General features: G+C 43.5%; 1 protein-coding gene across 1 annotated transcript; it reads left to right on the top strand.

Annotated features, from left to right (window-relative positions):
- The first annotated feature begins 15,709 nt into the window (after positions 1-15,709).
- KCNE4 (potassium voltage-gated channel subfamily E regulatory subunit 4) lies at positions 15,710-18,813 on the top strand. The gene is made up of 2 exons (XM_082056105.1): positions 15,710-15,768; positions 16,201-18,813. The coding sequence occupies exon 2, from the start codon at positions 16,236-16,238 to the stop codon at positions 16,716-16,718; it is 483 nt and encodes a 160-aa protein (XP_081912231.1). The 5' UTR covers positions 15,710-15,768; positions 16,201-16,235; the 3' UTR covers positions 16,719-18,813.
- Positions 18,814-19,089: the final 276 nt, after the last annotated feature.

The following is a 19,089-nucleotide window of genomic DNA, read 5'->3' as shown; positions in this document are numbered from 1 at the left end:
TCTCACAGGGAGATGGCTGAGGAAGAAAGGCTGCTAGCTATGCAGGCAGCAACTTAATTCCTTCTAGAGAAACCTGCTTTGGGAATTGCCATCAAAGCAAGCAGAATGTCTCAAGGGAGAAAGGAGATTTGCACCCACAGAACAAGATTCTCTCTCCACCACTGGTGGAAGCAGGCAGTGGGGCTGCCCCAGTACCGTCAGCCTGTCGTGTGGAAGGGGAGACTTGGGCATGGCCAACAGGGATCTTCTCATCCAGACCTGGTGGGTCCCACTCACATGGGTCTGGTTAGGGGAGCAGCAGAGTAAGTGACTCTCCTGTGGAGGAGAGATTCTCTGTGCCACTGCAGCCCAAGCTGTAAAACCTCATTCTTGATGGTTTAGGTGAGGAGAGACAAGTAAAGCAAACTCCACCTGGCTGTGCGGATGGGCGCGGGCAGCTCCCTTCTCTCTGCAGCTGTGTTTGTGAGTTATCTCACCTGTACGAAGCTGCACCCAGCCAGTGCCAATGGCCCAACCTGCCCTAACGGGATCGTGGTCTCCAGCACCTGCCCTTGCAGAGCCATTGACTGACTTTCTCAGGGTAAGTAAGAAAACCCTACAAGGGCTACATCTCAGCCCATTCACTAGTGTTTGAAGAGTTTTGTGCTGGAGCTGACTCAGTTTTTTTCTTTTCAGACGCTAGAGAAAAAAAAAGCCCACCTTACAGGACTAATAGATTGTGGTAAATGTTTGTAATTTGTTAATGACTTAGTTACAGTCCCACTAGGGTGCAACAGATGACTTGGTGAGCAGCAGTGACATTTGTTTTCCCATGAATTGGAGAAGCTTGTACGAGAGCGAAGACCTATGGTTCTGACCTGATTACTTTGCATTTTGGATCTAGAAAAAAGCAATACCTGTAAGTATTGTAAACAATCTTCTCCCCAGTCCTACTTTATTTATTTTGAAAATATTTTGAGTGTCTTCAGAATAGCAAAACAGAGTAAAAAGTCTTTCTCTGTTGTCCTTTGTAGTTTTCCTGCTCTGGGGAAGAACTGACCCCCCTGAGACCATCTCCCCCCGGGCCATGACCCTGTCCCTCTGCTGCTCCATCCTGGAGCAGGTCACTTGCCCAGGGGCAGAAGGAAGGGCACAAATCAGGAATCTCCACTTCTCAAGCTCTGGTATCTTCATACCAACCCCAGAATGAAATTTATTGGCTTGGGGTTCTCACGGCTCTTTCATTTCTCTTCAATATTATTTTCAGGAATGTAAGTATTTTTCTAATAGCTATTTTGAAAGCTAATATCCATTAAGGCTGAAGTGAGATCTGAAACAAATACCTGCCTGAGGGCATGGATAGTCTTGTTGCTACAGTAGAAGCTGGGCAGTTGGACAGTTATCGTGCTATTGGTTTCCTGTCAGCCTTGGTGTTACCTCTCTCTACCACCGTTACTTTCCTTGTCCAGTGGTAAACACACATCTTGAGTGTTGCACCAAAGCAAAGCCATATAAACATGGTGATTTCTAAATGTTTTTAGCTTTTGCCCAGGTTCTGAGATCTATGGGACTGATTTCCCCACTGTGGATTTACTGTTGCAGAAGCAGCAGCATTTCGGAAGTGCTTTGATTGCATCCTTGAAGGAGAGTAGGGGCAAAGATAACAGCATCTCTGTATCAGGCAGAGCAAAATAATGGCATGAGATCAGGCTGGCTGGAATTCCTCCCCGTCTCTGACCTTGTCCCTGCCAACCCCACTGGCCGACCTCTGCAGCAGGGCTTCCTGCAGCCCCGGCGCTGGGACACAGCTCCCCGAAGCTTTGCCCAGGGTGAACAATTTCTGTGCCCTTGTCTGACCATCCGTGTTTTGAGCAACATGGGAAAGCAGCTGAGATATGTAGAGGCTGTGCTGCGGGCTCCCAGGGAAGCAGGAGGGACCCAGCTGTGGGTGTAAGCAGAGAGAAAACTCGCTTAGCACTTGAGAGAGGGTGGAAATGGGGGCACTTGTGGTCATGTCTGCTTTTTTCAAGTTTTATTGCTCTTGCTAACTCCAAGCAATTATTCAAAAATTACAACTCAGATCCCAAATGATTAGACTTAAGATAATGGATTTGGGGTTTTATTTTCTGGTTTCCTGGTTATCTGAGGCATGCAAAAGCCCTGGGCTAGACTGCTTTTGACTGCAAGAACAAGCAGCTTTTTTCCCTTGCATTGTTTTTTTTCTTGTAGCAGCCTTGAATCCTCCCGGAGCTCTTTGAAAACCAGCCAGCAGAAGATTATTAGCTGATGCTAATGGAGAATCAGACATGTGAATGGTGTCTTGGCAACAACTGAATAGCATAAGGTGAGTATTGTAATAATGCAAGGTACCCAGTAAAATGTTGATAACATGGGTCCTGCTTAAGGGTTCTTGTGGATCACACAGACTGAGTCCTGGACACCTCCAGTCATGGACGAGTTTCCAGTATTAAAAATCCTGGTACAGAGGAGTTTGTTGCTTGCCTGGTTGCTCTTGCACTGTAATTGACTCCTAGGAAGCCTTTACCCTTAATCTTTACAAAGCAGTAATGCATAGTTAATATGGATGTAAGGGATCCTCACTTGTTTTTTTTACTTCTGTTTAGTGCATTTTGTTTCCACTTCATTGTTTCAACAATAGAAATTCAATGTATTTTTTCTGTAATCTGTTTTGTTAACAAGATCTTGTATTTTTACAATTTGTTTTTAAAGATAGATTTAAAATCTCTCCTAAGATTAAGTCAACAGAAACACTACTAAGGTTCTGCATTACCTACCTGTGAGTGGCTACATTATATTCTCTGATTAATTAAAATGACATCTAGTATTCAGAGTGTGTTACCTGCTCAATATAGCCCCCCACTCACCTTGGTGTCATGGCAATCTCATCTCTGAGGCAGTGCTGGTTTCTGAGCATCGCTCGTAGTCATGGCAACACGGGGTGAGAGGGAAGCCCCAGCTGGCCCACGTTAGGGATGTGGCAGCTCAATCCTGCTGTAACTATGATTTTTAAGGTCGCTAACACAGTCTGTAGCACTAGTCTAGCATGTGGGTTTTTCCATGTGATAATGAGCCCACTTGGTTGAAACTTGGCCAGTTCTGAAATGAAGGGTTAAGGAAGATAAGACAAATGAAAGGAAACTGCTAATAAATGAGGGGATAAAGCCTAGGCTCACGTTACTCATAAGACTTCTAAAATCTTGAATTTGACAAATTGGCTGCTTTCCTGAGCTAAATTATGGAGGGGAGCTGGGCAATTTATTTGAAGTGTCTGAGCACTGGTTACCTGAATCAATGTCTGTATCTTTTATTCCTTTTTAAGACTGATCAGATCCTGAAGCCAGTCATGAGGGGGAAGGGGAAGGGGAAAAAAAAATCAAATACCGAAAAACATAAAAGGACAACTTGGTGTTTTGGTGATGACCTAGACTTCCCCCCACTGAGCTTTCCAGTGATGATATAGGACCTTTTACAACTTTCCTCTGCATGAAGTGTCGAAGCCAGTTGTGTTTTGCTGGGTACCAAAGAGAGGGTCCAGATGAGGTGTGTTGGAGAGGGAGGGGGATGTGGGGTGTGCCAGAGACCATAAAATGTTAAACCATGAGACCTGTAGGTGCTACAGCAATGTCTGCAAAGGGCACAGATTTGCAGTAACACAATTACAGTGTTTCAGGGAACTATAAAGAGGTGACCAAACCTCATTCCTATTGATGTTGATGGGATATGAGGTTATGAGGCTGGCGACTTACAGAGCCTAGTTAGTGGGACTCTTATCTAGAAAAGGATTTAGGTATTAGGCCCAAAGGGCAGAATATAATTCACCTTATAGAAACACAAACAAACCCAGTGACTTCAGTGGGAAACTACTCCTGTGAGGCTTTGCTGTGCCCAACTGAAACGAGCGGTTTGTGGGCTGAGCCTGGGCTTGGTGACCGGCTGGAACAGAACAGACACTTTCTTTCCTTGAAGTCAAGTCTGGGGCAGAGCACAGGGGCTCTGAGCTTCCTGGGGCAGCCGTCGGGATCCAGCAAGGTCTGTCTGCCCAGCCTTCTTTCCAGAGGCAGCCGCAGAAGCCGGCATGGTGTCCGGCCTCTGCATCGACCACTAAACCTGCGCCTTCTCTAGCAACTGAGCCCTTGATTTAGCACTGTGCGCTGCTCAACAGTCAGCAACCTGACCCCTGCAGAATTTCTTGAAGCTGTGATTCAAAGGAAGTGCTGTGGCATCCGCGGGGGTTTCCAATCTCTGCCCTATCCTGAATAATTTTGCAGATGCTTTTTATCCTTCTCATAACTGGAAGAGATTAATCTTGTTTTATTTGCTTCCACATGACGCAGGAGACCAGAATGAAGTGGTTTTGCCCTTACTGCCTCAAACTTGCAGCCTGACGCAGCTCATCACCCAATTGTGCTGCCTACTCTTTAATTATCTTCTGCTGTAATTTTCAGAGAGTCAGCTTGATATTTAAAAAAAGACTTTACAATAGACCAAAACATTGATGGGAATTTGTTTTGTTTTATCTTGTAAGTTCTTTGGTTTAGGAAAAAATAATGACATATTTTAGACATGTTGGTTTGTTCAGCAGCAAATCATAAAGCTTAATCGTCAAGACTCCTTAATCCCACAAAACTGCGTTTGGGTTTGGTTTTGTTTTTTTTTCCTTTTGCTTATGCTGCGAGCTAATCCTAATGCTGAGATTACTATAGCCGCAGCAATTATTTCTCCGTGCAATTTTTCATTTTAATCTGTTATTTACAAACACAAATGATTTTGGATGAACATCTTTCTAGGTCTGGGTTCTAACCCAAGTAAGATGTACCAGGCAACAAGGACTTGGGCATAGAACCTTTCAGAATAGATGCATGCGTCTCTGCTTAACAATGAGCAACTATTTAAAAAAAAAATCTAGCTAAATCATGGCTGAAAGTTTATGAGAAGAAGCATAGGCCGTGCTGGCCGGAGGTATTCCTGGAATGCGCCTTGCACCAGCCCCAGCACCACGGGCTGTGGGGGGCAAGGGGCTGAGCTGCACCCCAGGGAGCTGCGGCAAAGAGAATTTATCTTTTGGGAGAAGGAAGGAAATGTTTCTGGCAGCTTTTTCTTGGAGGGAGATATTGTAAAACCCCTCGGAGCTTTGCAGAGCTGTCCCAGCTGAGTGTGCGTCACAAATGTATGGGGTGTGGTGCTATTTCAAGGCTCAGAAAAATGCAAGGTATCTTGCTAAAGACACAGTCCTGCCCCAGCAAGAACACAGCAATGTGGTTTGATACATGGTAAGCATGTTTATAGACAGCAATGTCGGATTAAAACTATAGAGGGACATGGATAAGTAATATGGACGTGTGGTGCTGAGTAACATGTGCATGTGGGTATTTTTCGTTGTCTTTTATTTAGATTTTCCCTAAAGTCTTTCATTTCCCTTCCCCAAGCCCCTATAGCCAAGCAGGTGTGTTTTAGAGGGGTTTGAAGGAGATGCTTTGGCAATGTGGTTTGTGAAGGATGTTGATGGTGAAAATGAGATAACATGGGAGAAATCAAAGGACAGGGACAAGAGTCATGGATGAGGTAGGTGGTGGGAGCTTTACCTCAGGAGGAGGTAAACCCTGGAATGTAGGTAAGGACCACAGGAGTTCCAGCTTTCAAAGCAACAGCTTCCAGTTTATGTTTACAGTTCCCAGTTGAGGGAACTGACGTGAGCGTAGCCTGTGTCCTCTTGCCTGTGTGATGCATGGACTAGAGCCTGTGGGGCAGAGGGAGCCAGCAAAACTACGTGGAGGTAGCAAACCTTGCCTGGGTTTTGGCTGAGCTGGACTGAAGGGCTGGCAGGGTGGAGGTCAAGACCACGTGGAGGAAGATTTGGAGATGGGTCATGTGGAAAAGAAGTTGTGTGATGGAGAAAGGGAACTGGCAGCTGGAAAACACACCAAGTACATGCACTGTGTGTGTCCCGTGCCATGGCGGGGGGTGCAGGCAGCGTGTGCAGGGGTTGAGTCAGCAAGTGATAGTTAAGAAAACCAACACCAGCTTTCCACCCCCCACTTTCATTGGAAAAGGGGTAGCAACATGTTAAACAGGCTCCTTGCTGGCAGTGCAGCAGCAAAGGGGACACAGACCCCACCGTGCTGAGCCCGTCGTCCGTCAGAGTGCTGCTCCTCTTCCTCAGCGGAGGATTTCTGTGAGCAGCCACTGCAGACCATGAGCTGTATTTACAAATAATACAGCAGGTACGTTACGTTCAGAAACTCCTTTAACACTTCTGTTTAAGAATTGTCAAGCACTCCATTGACATGTGAACATTCAAATGTTTATGAAAGAGCTGGAAAATTTTGTGAATATGGCTACATCAGAATTCTTAAGCTATGTGACTCCAAGGAGTAGTAATTAATCCTATGTGTCTAGATGTATATATATATTTTTTTTTTTATTTCCGGTCTGGAACAGCAATATCTTTCCCCAAACACGCTGCATTTCCAGAGCTTGTGAGGGAAGTGCAGAATCTCCTGTATCTGCAGAATTCCCCACTTCTGTCGCTTCCTGGATTCCAGTGAAATACCAGCTTCATCTGAAGAGCAAAAAGACCACACAAGACCACATGTTGTTTACTTTGGGCTGATTATTCACATGTTATGAGCAGCCAAGAGAGGAGACTGTTTTCCCCTAGGTTCTAAAAGCATAATTCCATTAAACCAATGGTTGTTCTTGCTTTAGTGAAATATATTCAAGAAGGGACGATGTCTCCCCCCAGAGATATAAATGCCTGCACTTGAAAAGTACATCCCCTCCAGTTTCTTTTATCATTTGCAAGTAAGCCACCCCACTTAAAGAAGGCTTTTACGTGTTACCAAGTTTCTTTTCTTTGGTATCACTTCTTAAAAATTAATTTGGGAGATTAATTTTGATTCCTGTGTTCAACCCTATTGTTGCACTGTGGCAGTGTGTTCTCCCCTCTCTCAGTTCAGCACACAGCGTAGGGAGCCTGTTCCATAGGACAGGGCTGCGGGTCCATGGGGAGCACGGCCCTGGCTCCCGGGAGCTGCGCTTCTGTCTGTTCTCTTTGATGCCATGTGCACCCACAGGACCCACCCAACCTGCAGGGTGTTAACTTGCTGCGCTGATGAGGGAAATGTCAGGAGGGCTTCTCCTTGGGCTTTTCCAGGTCTTTTGGAGCTCTTTTGATGTTTTGTTTTGTTTTCATGCAGGGGATATGGGAGGTTGTGGGAGACTGTTATATCAATCAGGGTCTTTGTAATGGAAAACTACATAATTTGTGCTCTATCAGTTGTCCACACAAGGCTGAATTATGAGTGCTTGTGTTAACTGAAAGAAATGAAGATTTCTGTCAGTTGAGAAGGAAGAAATCCTATTCTGTTAGAGCTGGCACGACCCTGCACTGTGTATAATCCACCCTCTGTGTCGTGCACTGAGGGACTCATCCTGTGCTACTCACACCAGTGGCTCTGTGATCTAATACTGAAATACGGGGTCAGATCTCAGCTTATCTTCAGGAATCATTTTAACTTCTCATACACAGGTGCTAAAGGGGAAATCCTGACCTTACAGGAACCAACGGCAAACTGCAGATGGGTTCATCTGGGAGTTTGGCCTTGGGTTTCAGAAATTACAGCTTTGTGCTTTCCCTCCTTTGCCATGCAGAATCCCTTCCTTTGGAGAAGGATGCTTGTGCTGTTGCTGCCTCTTCTGTATACTTTCTGCCCTCTTTGCTGTACACCTGAGGTTCATCCAGTTGATGCTCTTTGCACCCCAGATTGCTTTTTTGTGCCTTGTGTTGTGCTTTCCAAAGCAGACTTTTGGAATAAGAATACAAATAGCTGGTTTGAGTATTTTATGCTCTAATAGTGAGTACAGTCAACAGATGCCAAGATGCAATAAATCAAACTGAAGTGCTGTCTTAGTTGCTTCAGCTTGAAAGGGGACTGCTGTAGAAAAAGGCAGTGATGAAATCTTAACTGCATTTGCAATCTCATGAAGATTCAGGTCAACAGGGTTGAGAATAGAAATTAATGGAGTGTGATATTTGCTGCAACAGCTACAGTAAATGTGGAGGTTTCACAACAAAAACTTGAAGGGACTATTACAAACGCACATGAAGCTGAGTGCCTGATGTTGTATGAAAGCCCAAGGGCCTTGAACATCAGAGGGATAAAGGGCTCAACATCTGGTATCCATGTGAAAGTGAAAAATCCTGTATGTGCTGAAGGTCACGGTGACCTGGGATGCTACGCTGATAGGGCTGCAAACCAGCATGGGCTGCTTTTTACTTTGTGAACAAATTCTCCAGGACTGGAGAAAATAATAATGAAGAGAAATGTGGCTTGTTCCTCTACGGCCTTGCAAGAGCTTTCACTTCAGCTGGGCTGGATGTGTGGGGCTGAGAAAGCACTATCTGTCCCTTTCATCTCTGCTCTACATCTGTTTCTGGGAGAGGAGAGTGAATTTACCTTTGCATGTGTTTTCTCTCCTCGGGAGTATGGAAGACACTTGTATTCTTTATTGCCTGCTGTTGTGAGTTCCTCAAGGGATAGAATTGCCTTTGTGGTAAATGTCATGGTAGTCTTCCTCTCTTTTTTCTATCTCTTATTTTGAACACTGTAGTCAACCCTGTCCTCAACAGCAGTGTTAATAGAGATTAATGTGAAATACCCCTTCTATACTGGCAGGTACTTTAGGCAGAAAACTTGACACGGTCCACGTGGGAAGCCAGACTGGTATCTTGCTTTGCATTAAGTGGTTTTATTCTTCACACTCACCAAAATCCCGCTGGATTCAGTGGGAGTTTTAGGGGTCTTTACCATTTCTTGATGTAAGAAAATGAAAACTGCAATGCTGTGGTTTAGTAAGGCTAAGCAACAACTGTCTCCTTGACTTCAGAGTCTGCGGTTTCCCCCATGGTTAATTTTTTGTCTATTTATTTTTCTTCTCAAATTCTTCTGAGTGTGGTGGATGTGGTTTTGTCCCTTTTATTTCCTATGCTTCTCAATTACTGGCCTATGCTGAATTTCTCAGATCATGAAGAATCTTAAAAAGAACAAAAATGAAAACTGAGGAGAGATCTTTATGCTGTGTGCAGAGGATTTTTTCAAATACCCTCTAAATATTAATTCATATCTCTTCGCCTACAATTTGTTTGTGAGGAGCCTTCTCTAATTTAAATCAAAGTGCTAATTCTGAGCTGATTAGAGTTGGAATCAGATCAGAGAGAGGATGAATGGTCCTTCATAAGGCACCTTTCTACAGTTGGAAGAGTAACCACTGGCTGTTCGCTCAAGAAACAGAAATTTTTGTTTGCATTTGTCGGTGAATTTCTTCTAAATACCGCTATCAAATTTAGAGGTTTTTTATTTAGGTTTTTTTTTAATGGCATCCAAAATTTTGTATGTTGCTGTTTTAAATCCGAAATGGAAATAAATATGTCAAACACGGTTGACCGCATACAGTGCAACTGGATCTAGCATTTGACACTGAGAGCAAATAAATAATTTAATTTGTTCTTAAAGACAGTACATCCAGCTGATAATTCTGGTTGCGGGGGGGGGGAAGGAAAAAAAAAAGCATTTTCAAATCAAACATACCTATATTCTCTGTGCCACATCAAAGGAAAAAGGTAAGGTAGTATAAAGTACAAGTTTCATTTTATTGCATAGAAACATATATTGATAAAATAACTTTGTAACATGTTTCAGCTACAGGAAAGCGAAATGAGGGTTTAATGACTTTGGACTCAGATTCTCATATGAGCCACTGAAAAATCTTTGGTTTTAAAATGTAATTTCTTGTTACTGCTATCATGAGAGTTACCTGTTTATAGTTTGTTTCCAGTCACTCATAACTTTCTGAAATTCAGTTTAGGTGTTGAAAAGAAATGCCTATCCCAAAATGCCAGGGCTCCCACAACACATGCCTTACAATAAATTTCAAATTTAGGGTAAACCGTTATTACAGATATCACTGATATTTTCTGTTGCTTTTAATCTCTTGGGATCAGAAACCTATTTGCCTTACAGATCTTTGTTTTGTTCTTGGAGGGCAATTGCAATTCTCTGGAGGTGAGTTCTGGGAAATCTCTTGCCACTGCTGGAGTTGAGAGCTGTGAGGTGCTTCTGAACCCCATATTTGCTGCTCTGGGTGCAGGGAACATCTGAGAAACTTGAAGTTTCATGACATGGAGATCTGCTACGAAGGTTAAATAAAGTTTGAATTAAAGCAAACTAAATGCTGAAGTTGAAAGAAGGCTGATGCATGCATCTTCTAGACTTGTATTTGCATGTTGTCACTAGTGCAGATTGCTAGGCGGAGCTGAGCATTTTACTAAGTTTTTCACAGTTGATAACTAGACAGAGTGTTACTTCTGTTTGGTATTCAGATGGTAACACAGTTTATTGTGGATGACACTGAGAAAATTGCCACCTTTATCTAGAAATTGCTTGCATGAAGTATGTAAAAAATGTAATCTATTCCTGTAGTATGAAAAACAAGGAGAAAACACCACCGAACCTAGAGCTGTGTGAGAATTGCTCGGGTGCCAGCCCAGCCATGTGGTAATGCTGTGGCATTTATGAACACTGGTTATTACCCTTTCAGGTACTGATCTGCAAATGCGTTACCAGGCAGTACCCTCACAGCACGTGTAATTTGTAGGTATTAGTAGACTCATTATCCAAGTGAGTGAACTGAGGCATAGGAGCGTTAAGAGTGTATAGTAAAGCTCATAAAATTCCTACTGTAAGTAACTTGTTAGTGAGGAGGCACATGGCTTATGTCAGGCTGTTACTCACTCCCTGCTCTGGGAATGGGTGCATGACTTGCTGCTTCTGAACCTGCTCTTGTGTTCCACTGAATTCACTGCAGACTGACTCCCAGTTGCACAGGACTTGAAAGGAGCAGGTGCCACTCCTGATCTGACACTTGATTTAGGTGAGGCACTGCTGTTAACTTTAATGGGCTTTGAGTTCAAGGAGCTTTGGATCAGGTTCTTGGTGAGGCTTGTGTTCTGCAGTGAGACCAAAAGCCAGCATGCACATCTCAGCATGGCAGGTCTTTAAATGCAAGACAAAATCAAGAGCATAAACGTCATTCTTCATCATGTCTACATTTATGGTGTCAAACACAGCTCTTGATCTCTAATTTTACTTTAATTGAAATCATATATGTGAGTGAAAAATATTGATCACCTTTGCTGTCCTTTCCATTTCCTAGGTTCAGTGTCAGGAAGATCTAAGTCATAACTAAGTCAATATTTGCATAGCAAAACTCTCCCTGCTTTTCTCCATAGTGGTAAATTCCCAACCACTACTTCCATTAAGGGTTCACGTGCAGGAAGAAAGAACCCCAGCCCCTCTGTCCTTCCCATTTCTCTTTTTTTTTTTTTTATTTTTTTTTTATTTTCACATGATTACTTCCAAAAATGCACACGCCCGCATATTCTTTAAAGTCATACTGTTAGCATACGCTTATCAAACAGGCCCAGCTTTCCATCAGAGCTAGCCCTTTAACAGTTGTGGTTTGTATCTTCAGTCTTATTGACTTACTAAGTGGAAAAAGAAATATAAATGCAGCATCAGACCATGGTTTGTGCCCATAATAAAGGGTTAGGCATGTATTTTCCATGGCAGCCTGCAGAGAGTCATCTGAATCTCTAAGGACATTTCATGTTGTCTTCGTAATGGATTCTCTTTGTTCAGTTTTCAGACTGTCCTCAAATTTTTATTTGGTGAAAGGGTTCACATTATACTGTCCCTTAAGCCATGTTGTGAAGAATTCCTGCCCCATGGGATGTCTCAAGCCTCAACTTTTGCGTCCTTTGGTGACGGATGTTGCTGCTACAAAAGGCTCTCTAGGAGACAGGGACCTTGAGAAAAAAGATCTGGCATCAGCAGCTATGTTGTGACCTTTGCATTGTTGGAGTGCCTGGCTGTCGCTCTGCTTTGTGAGCCTGACTGTTTTCCAAAGGCGGAATCTGGAAGGTGGGAGCAACAGCATGAGGATTATACTTAAATGTTATAGCCTGTGTTGGGAATCACAGAATTACAGAATGTTAGGGATTGGAAGGGACCTCGAAAGATCATCCAGTCCAATCCCCCTGCCAGAGTAGGAACACCTAGATGAGGTTACACAGGAAGGTGTCCAGGCAGGTCTTGAATGCCTCCAGAGTAGGAGACTCCACAACCTCTCCGGGCAGCCTGTTCCAGTGTCTGTCACCCTCACTGAGAAGAAGTTTCTTCTCAAATTTAAGTGGAACCTCTTGTGTTCCAGTTTGTACCCATTCCCCTTATCCTGTCATTGGTTGTCACCGAGAAGAGCCTGGCTCCATCCTTGTGACACTCACCCTTTATATATCTGTAAACATTAATGAGGTCACCCCTCAGTCTCCTCTTCTCCAAGCTAAAGAGCCCCAGCTCCCTCAGCCTTTCCTCATAAGGGAGATGCTCCACTCCCTTAATCATCTTTGTTGCCCTACGCTGGACCCTCTCCAGCAGTTCCCTGTCCTTCTGGAACTGAGGGGCCCAGAACTGGACATAATATTCCAGATGTGGTCTCACCAGGGCAGAGTAGAGGGGAAGGAGAACCTCTCTTGACCTACTGACCACCTCCCTTCTAATGCACCCCAGGGTGCCGTTGGCCTTCCTGGCCACAAGGGCACAGTGCTGGCTCATGGTCATCCTGCTGTCCACCAGGACCCCCAGGTCCCTTTCCCCTACACTGCTCTTTAACAGGTTGTTTCCCAACTTATACTGGAACCTGGAGTGATGCAAAGGTGAGGAGGAACACATGAAAAGCAATTGCTGAAAGCGTAAGAGACCTGCAAGTGAAATTTCAGCAGAAATTTTGTGAAGTTTTGGAAAAAATGTGGTCTGAAAAGAAGAAAGAAACCTCAAACAAGAAATAGTTAGTAACCTTAATTCCAAAAAATAAATTACTTCAAATTAAGCAAGTATTTTTGCCATGATCAATAGTTTTACATTAAGCAATGCATAATATCATTTGTGAAAGAACAGTAGTTATGAAACACAAACCCAATAGCCTCTGTTTTTCAATTTTCTAGATCTTGTTTTTAGACAAAAATACAGTTTCTACAGGGTACAGCTTAAGAAAGCTGACTTATGGCACCAGTATGCAAGTGGCATATGTTTTTCAGCTGGTTATTCCCCAGTGTCTTCCTATCCCTCCTCTTCATGTCTGCAGAAGGCTCAGGGATTCCTTCCAGGCCTTTTTAAAATTAAACTGTTCTTCAGAATTATGGGCTAACAGATGGAGAAGAGTTGTTGTCATCAGCTAGCCAAAGTAAATAGACTTGCAATGAGTTTTCAGCAATAACTATGCATAATTGTGCAATTCAGTCATCTTTCAGTTGAACTTTGGGGGATTGCATAAAGCTATGGATGTACTTGACCAGTCTCCCCGTGCTCTTGTTGGGTGCTGCAGTTCATCTCTGTAACTTTGCACAGGGCTTCACTTATGTGAAAAATCTGAGGTTTTGGAGCAAATCAGAGACCCCACTCGCATCTGTGGGCTCCTGCAGGAGAGCCAGCCTGCCTCTGCTCTGCTGGCTCACCAGTGAGAGCCAGGGTGTTGGTGGCTCTGGATGCCCAAAAGTGCTCTTGGTGCCAAAGTGGGTGATGACCTGTATATAGCACTGACAATGGGAGGCAGCAGGACAGGCTTTAGGTGGTCTTGTTCCCAGGACCAAGCAGCTTCAGAGCTGGTTTCCTAAGGTGTCATGAGCACAGATAAAGGATTTGTCCTTGTACTGAACAAATTTTCATTGACTCAGCAATGCTGGGCATTTCCTCAGCCTTCTGTGGAAGTCCTGCATAAAAGGGTGTTAATAAAACCTGACACATTGTCTTTCATTTTTTGAACTCTAGATTACTTGAGCTCAATTGGGCAGAAAATACTGCATGGAGCTGAGAAAGAAGTGAAATAAAAATTCCCCAAAGTTAGCTAGAAAATCCAGAGAGTTGCTCTGGGTTATGCATTAGCCTAGCAGTTAATATGCTCTTGCTGCCTGCTCAGTAATTTGTCAGAAACAGGGATGAAGAATCTAGACTTGGCAAGCTGGTGCTGCAGACAGATTTTGTCAGATGAAATCCCAGTAGACATCAGTCCAACATTAACAGATCCTGAGGTATCGCATGGGAATGCGCATGGAGATAAAATGCACATCCTAAATGGTGGACCCTCTATTTTAAGGGGCAGAGATGAGAATCTGGCTAATGTATTTTTTTTCTTTGTGGAGTCATTCAGACAAATGATGGAAAATGCTGGTTCCAAATACAGATAGAGTTCTGTCTTTTCTTGAATTCTTCACTTAGTTGCTTAACTCTTCTCTCTTGCTTTTTCCTGCATGTGAAGAGAAGTTAATCCTATCTGCCTTTACCTCAGAGGGTTTGTGAGGGCAGAGTTTGGAAAAGAATTTGCCGTCTATGCAAAGAATCCACAAGTGACTGCAGGGGAAAAAAACCCAGACCCACCGTTGGGAAACTCCAGCACCAGTCGACTACTTTCTGGAAGTGGAGTGTCCTGTTACATAAACATCCTTGAAGCTCTGCAGAAGGGGTGACATTCACATCACATATGTGGGGCCTGACTAATTGGGCTTTGTGTGTGAAGAACGGGGATGGAGAGGAGAAGGAAGTGAAATCCCCAAGGTGCAAGCTGGGCCTCCTGCTTCCCATGGCCTGTGCTGTTGCTTACGTGTTGAAACGGGGTGTTGGAGCCTCCTGTACCACTGAAATGAGGACTGGGAACTCTGCAGGCCCCATGGCCCAGCCTGCATCCCAGCCGTGCCCTGGCTGGTGGCCGGGAGGTGCCCTCCTCAGCCCAACAGCCACCGCGACAGCCTCCAGCTGTCACCCAGAGAGCAGCCCAGGGTTGTTAACAGCCCTTCCTACTAAAATCTGCATTAATTCAGGGGTCCCTGTCTGTGTATAAACAGCACACAGACCATGTAACTCTTGGCTGCTTCTGCAAACAGTGGCAGAAGGGGCTTCAGGAGCTCCAGGTATCTCCTGGAGGAGCCTGCACCTTTCCACTGGTTATGTGGGGAATCGAAACCCCATAGTTGCTGTTTTGATGGCCGAAGTTAGGTGGCACCAGCACCCCTCCATCCAAAATTCAGTTGAGACCCAGGGCATAGTTTTCTACAGCCCCACACCTTGTGGGAAAATGGAGCTGCAGGATGAGTTGAAAGTCACTTTGTTTTGCACACACTTTATGAAGCTTTGTCACTAGTCACAGGCAAAGAAAATAACCCGTTCCCTCCCCACCTCTTCAGGGAAAACTATGTTTAGCAGGCAACTAAACAATTTTATAGCATCTACTATAAAATTCACATGTATATTTTTCTATATTTTCTGACAGACAGAGAAGTATGGTTTGCAGGTTTTCCATTCTGCACAGCAGCTCTCAAGGTAGCAGGTCAGCTTTAGCAGTTGGGGTGGCAGTGAAAGAAACAGCTTCACAAGCTGAAAGAGCCAGTGCTGAACTGGCTAGGAAAGAGTAAAATCTGAATTCCCAACTCTTTTTCTTTTCACAGCTGTTAAGAGTTCAGTGGGTTGAACTGCAATCCTTCAAGTTCATCTGTTGACTCCAACACACAACTATTATAAACTGTGCCTCTAAAACACGTGATGAAACATTTCTTGAGAGCTATTTATTCCAACTGCAGCAGAGGAAAGTTTTCAGAACACCCGGCATTTGGTGGAGGAAAGGTCTCTTGAGCTTTGCAAAAGGAGGAATTATTTGCATACCAACGTAAGTTTCATTTTTTTTTTTTCCTGCACCATTGAATAAAATAAGATTTCTAACTTTTACCCCCCATATGGAAACATAGTTAAGTAGCACAAAACTGTGTTGAAGTGCCTAGCAGAGTATTTCTATATTTTTTTTAATATTTTTTTTTTTAATTATATGGATTGGGGGTTTTATAATTCAGCATAGAGCTCAACATGATTTAATATTACACATTTTCTTTCCTCTAACATTCTCTGTATCTGAAAAACAGTTCATCCAGTTAGAGTATTAATGCAGAAGTGTGATAGATTGCAAGCTTCCGTCAAGTGTGTCCTGCGAGCTTAAGGATTAAAAGTAGCAAGGAATAGTTTTGGGAGTAGCTTTTTTCAGATGTTTCTTTTACATTTTTGATCTGAAGTTTCATCTTACATGTACATACACATTCTCCTCCAGGCTTTGGCTGCAGTAAAACACTTTCCGTTCTGAAAATGGACCATACAAACATGACACAAGCCATGCTTGATGCTGAATCCCACAACTCAGAGAAGAACAACAGCAACGAGTACTTTTACATTCTGATTGTCATGTCTTTCTACGGGATCTTCCTGATAGGAATAATGCTGGGCTACATGAAATCCAAAAGAAAAGAGAAGAAGTCTAATTTGCTTCTGCTCTACAAAGATGAGGAGAGAGAATGGGGAGAAGATGTAAAGCCTCTACCAACCATATCTGGGCTGAAGTCTGTGCAGTTCCCCATGATGCTGAACATGCTGCAGGAGACCATGGTGCCGTCCCTGTCCTGCGCCATCTGCTCCATGGAAGGCAGCAGCGTGAGCTCCGAGTCCTCCTCCCCAGATGTGCACTTCACCATCCAGGAGGAAGTGCTGGATGCGGAGCTGGGGGAAGTATCGGAAACGCTCCTCCAGGAGAGCAGCGAGGGGTCTGCGGAGAACATCCACAGGAACTCCTAGCACTTGCAGGGCTCCCTTGATCAGCTGCCAAAATGTGAGTGGAGCTCCCACTGAGAACTTGTGGTTCTACTTTCCTGCTCTCCAATGAACTCCAACAGGTATCTGTGCCCCCGGGCTGGAGGTGTTCCTGAGAGCTGGCAGGACAAGCAAGCAGTGGTACCTAACACCAAAGTGTCACTTGCACATGACTGGGATGCTTAATTTTAGTTTTCCATTATTATTTCTTACCGTAAAAGCAAAGAACAAGGAGATTACATATGTATTTTCTGACAAGGTAACCAGTACTGGCATGTCTCTGGATATTTCAGAATTCTGCAAATGCCTGTGAAATGGTTAGGGAAGTTACCCTAACGCAAGTGCCTGGTTGATAAAGATGATGCGTAATGCTTGTTCATGCAGAACTGTGATAGACTAGAAGTACTTTTACTGTGTTTTTCTTATAAAGAGCCACAGTCAATGGTGGTTTTGCTCAGTGAGGCCTCAAAAGCTGAAAATCTGTCAATGCTGTAGCTGAAGGGAGATTGCAGCATGGCTGGAGACTGACTTTAGGCACAGAGAGAACGAAAGGAAAAAAGACAAAACAAAACCAAAAAACAACTGACAGACTGAATTTCTAGGAGGTTTGTAAAGCCCAGGTTCAGATCCATGCCACTATATCTATCTTTGCTTTAGTTGTACCTGTACTGGTTGGGTCAGGTTCACTAACTTCTGCTGCAATCCAGCCTTTAACTGAGTCACTAGTAGAAAAGGTGTCTTTTTTTTTTTTTTTTAACTTTTGTATTTTTTAGAAGACACATATATTTGATCACTAAAGGCAAAGATCTGTAAGTTAAAAAAAAGACATTGAAAGATCTTTGTCACAAGGCGCAAGATGTGGAAAGGCTTGAACAAATGCTGCTCTGTCATGCCCCCTTGAAAAACAGGTGGAATTCAGAATAGAATTTAACTTAGCAAGGGTGAAATCCTGCCCCACTGAGCTCATCAGCTGAGTCCTTCTGACTTCAGGGGACATGCACAAGATTTAGTGCTTCTCTGTTGGACTTAAATTCTCCATTTGAGGTCAGTGAAACTGTACCCATTTGCATCATTAAAGAATTGGGCCTTTCTGCTCTATTTAAGCCAGTGTAGATAAGCATTGCATTACATCTTTTTGTTTTGTTTTTAATCAGCTCGCATGTGACACATGCATTTTATAAAGTCATTAGTAACTAGTTTTTAAAACCAACACAAACCTTCCCCCCTGATTTAATTGTACTGTGATTTTTTTTGAATGCTTATGAAATTAGTTACTAAATTATTGCACTGTTAAAAGAAGTAGTGTTAATATTGTAGCAATGTATGATTATTTCAATCATACCTTATATTTTATAATAACTTATTACAATGTTTGGATTAGTTCTGAACCGTAAGGGCTAAAGAGCCTGAATCTAAAGCATTGCACAGCAAAATGTTTGCAAAATGTCTCCACATATTTCCTGCGCTAAAATAGCCCTGTGATTTATCCCCTGGCATTAGAGCTTGAGAGACGGCTTGAAAAATATGAACACCGAACAGCAGAAATGAGCTGAGGCAAGAGTCTGCTGTACTTCTGCTGTTTAGAAGGGAGAGCTCTGATTTTGGCTTGGAGGGTTAATGTGATGTGATGCGTCCCACAGAGGTATCACTGTCTCTCTCTGTATGCAGCAGAACAAACTCTCCACTGTCCTCAGAAAGGGCCTGATTCCGTTCAGACTGAAGGCACTGGAAGATTTTCCATCCACTTCAGTGAACTTTGGATCAGACTATATAAAGCTTTTTGGTAGATTTACTCCAAAGGGGCTGTTTTAAGTTTGAAAGAAGCCAATTTAAGTTTGGCACTTTGCCTGGAATCACTTGAATCCTGAAACTTTCCAAATGAGACTGACATGCACGAGTTGTCACATTTTCCATTGCTTTGTCCTTCATCCTTTTACTTTTGGTATAAATGTATTTGTATCTGTAAAAAAACGATGTATATAATTCCTAACATTGAGTTGTATATAATTGTCTCATGTATTTAAAGTTTATTGTTTCTACTGGCACTAATTTTTATTTAAATAAAGAAACACGTTTCCTGGAAAAATTTCCATGTTTGTTCACTACGTCAAACACATTTCCAGTAATGGGACTGCGCAGAATTTCTACAGGATCATTTTCTTCGCCTCTTTTTGAAACATTTCCTTGTGATTGACAGTACTGGAGGGTTGTGGGCAGACTGCGGTGCTGAGCCAGGGGCTCCACATCTGCCCTCGGTCCATCCCGGCTCTTTGGGGCATTTCCTCACACTCAGCTCCTGCCCACGGGAAGACAGGGCCCCAGGGACACCCCAAGTCCTCCTGCAAAGAGCTGGGGA

Source organism: Streptopelia decaocto (genome assembly GCF_964273445.1).
Source record: "Streptopelia decaocto genome assembly, chromosome: 6".
Lineage (NCBI taxonomy): Eukaryota > Metazoa > Chordata > Aves > Columbiformes > Columbidae > Streptopelia > Streptopelia decaocto.
The sequence above is the reverse complement of the archived record's forward strand: the minus strand, read 5'-3'. Positions and strand labels throughout refer to the sequence as shown.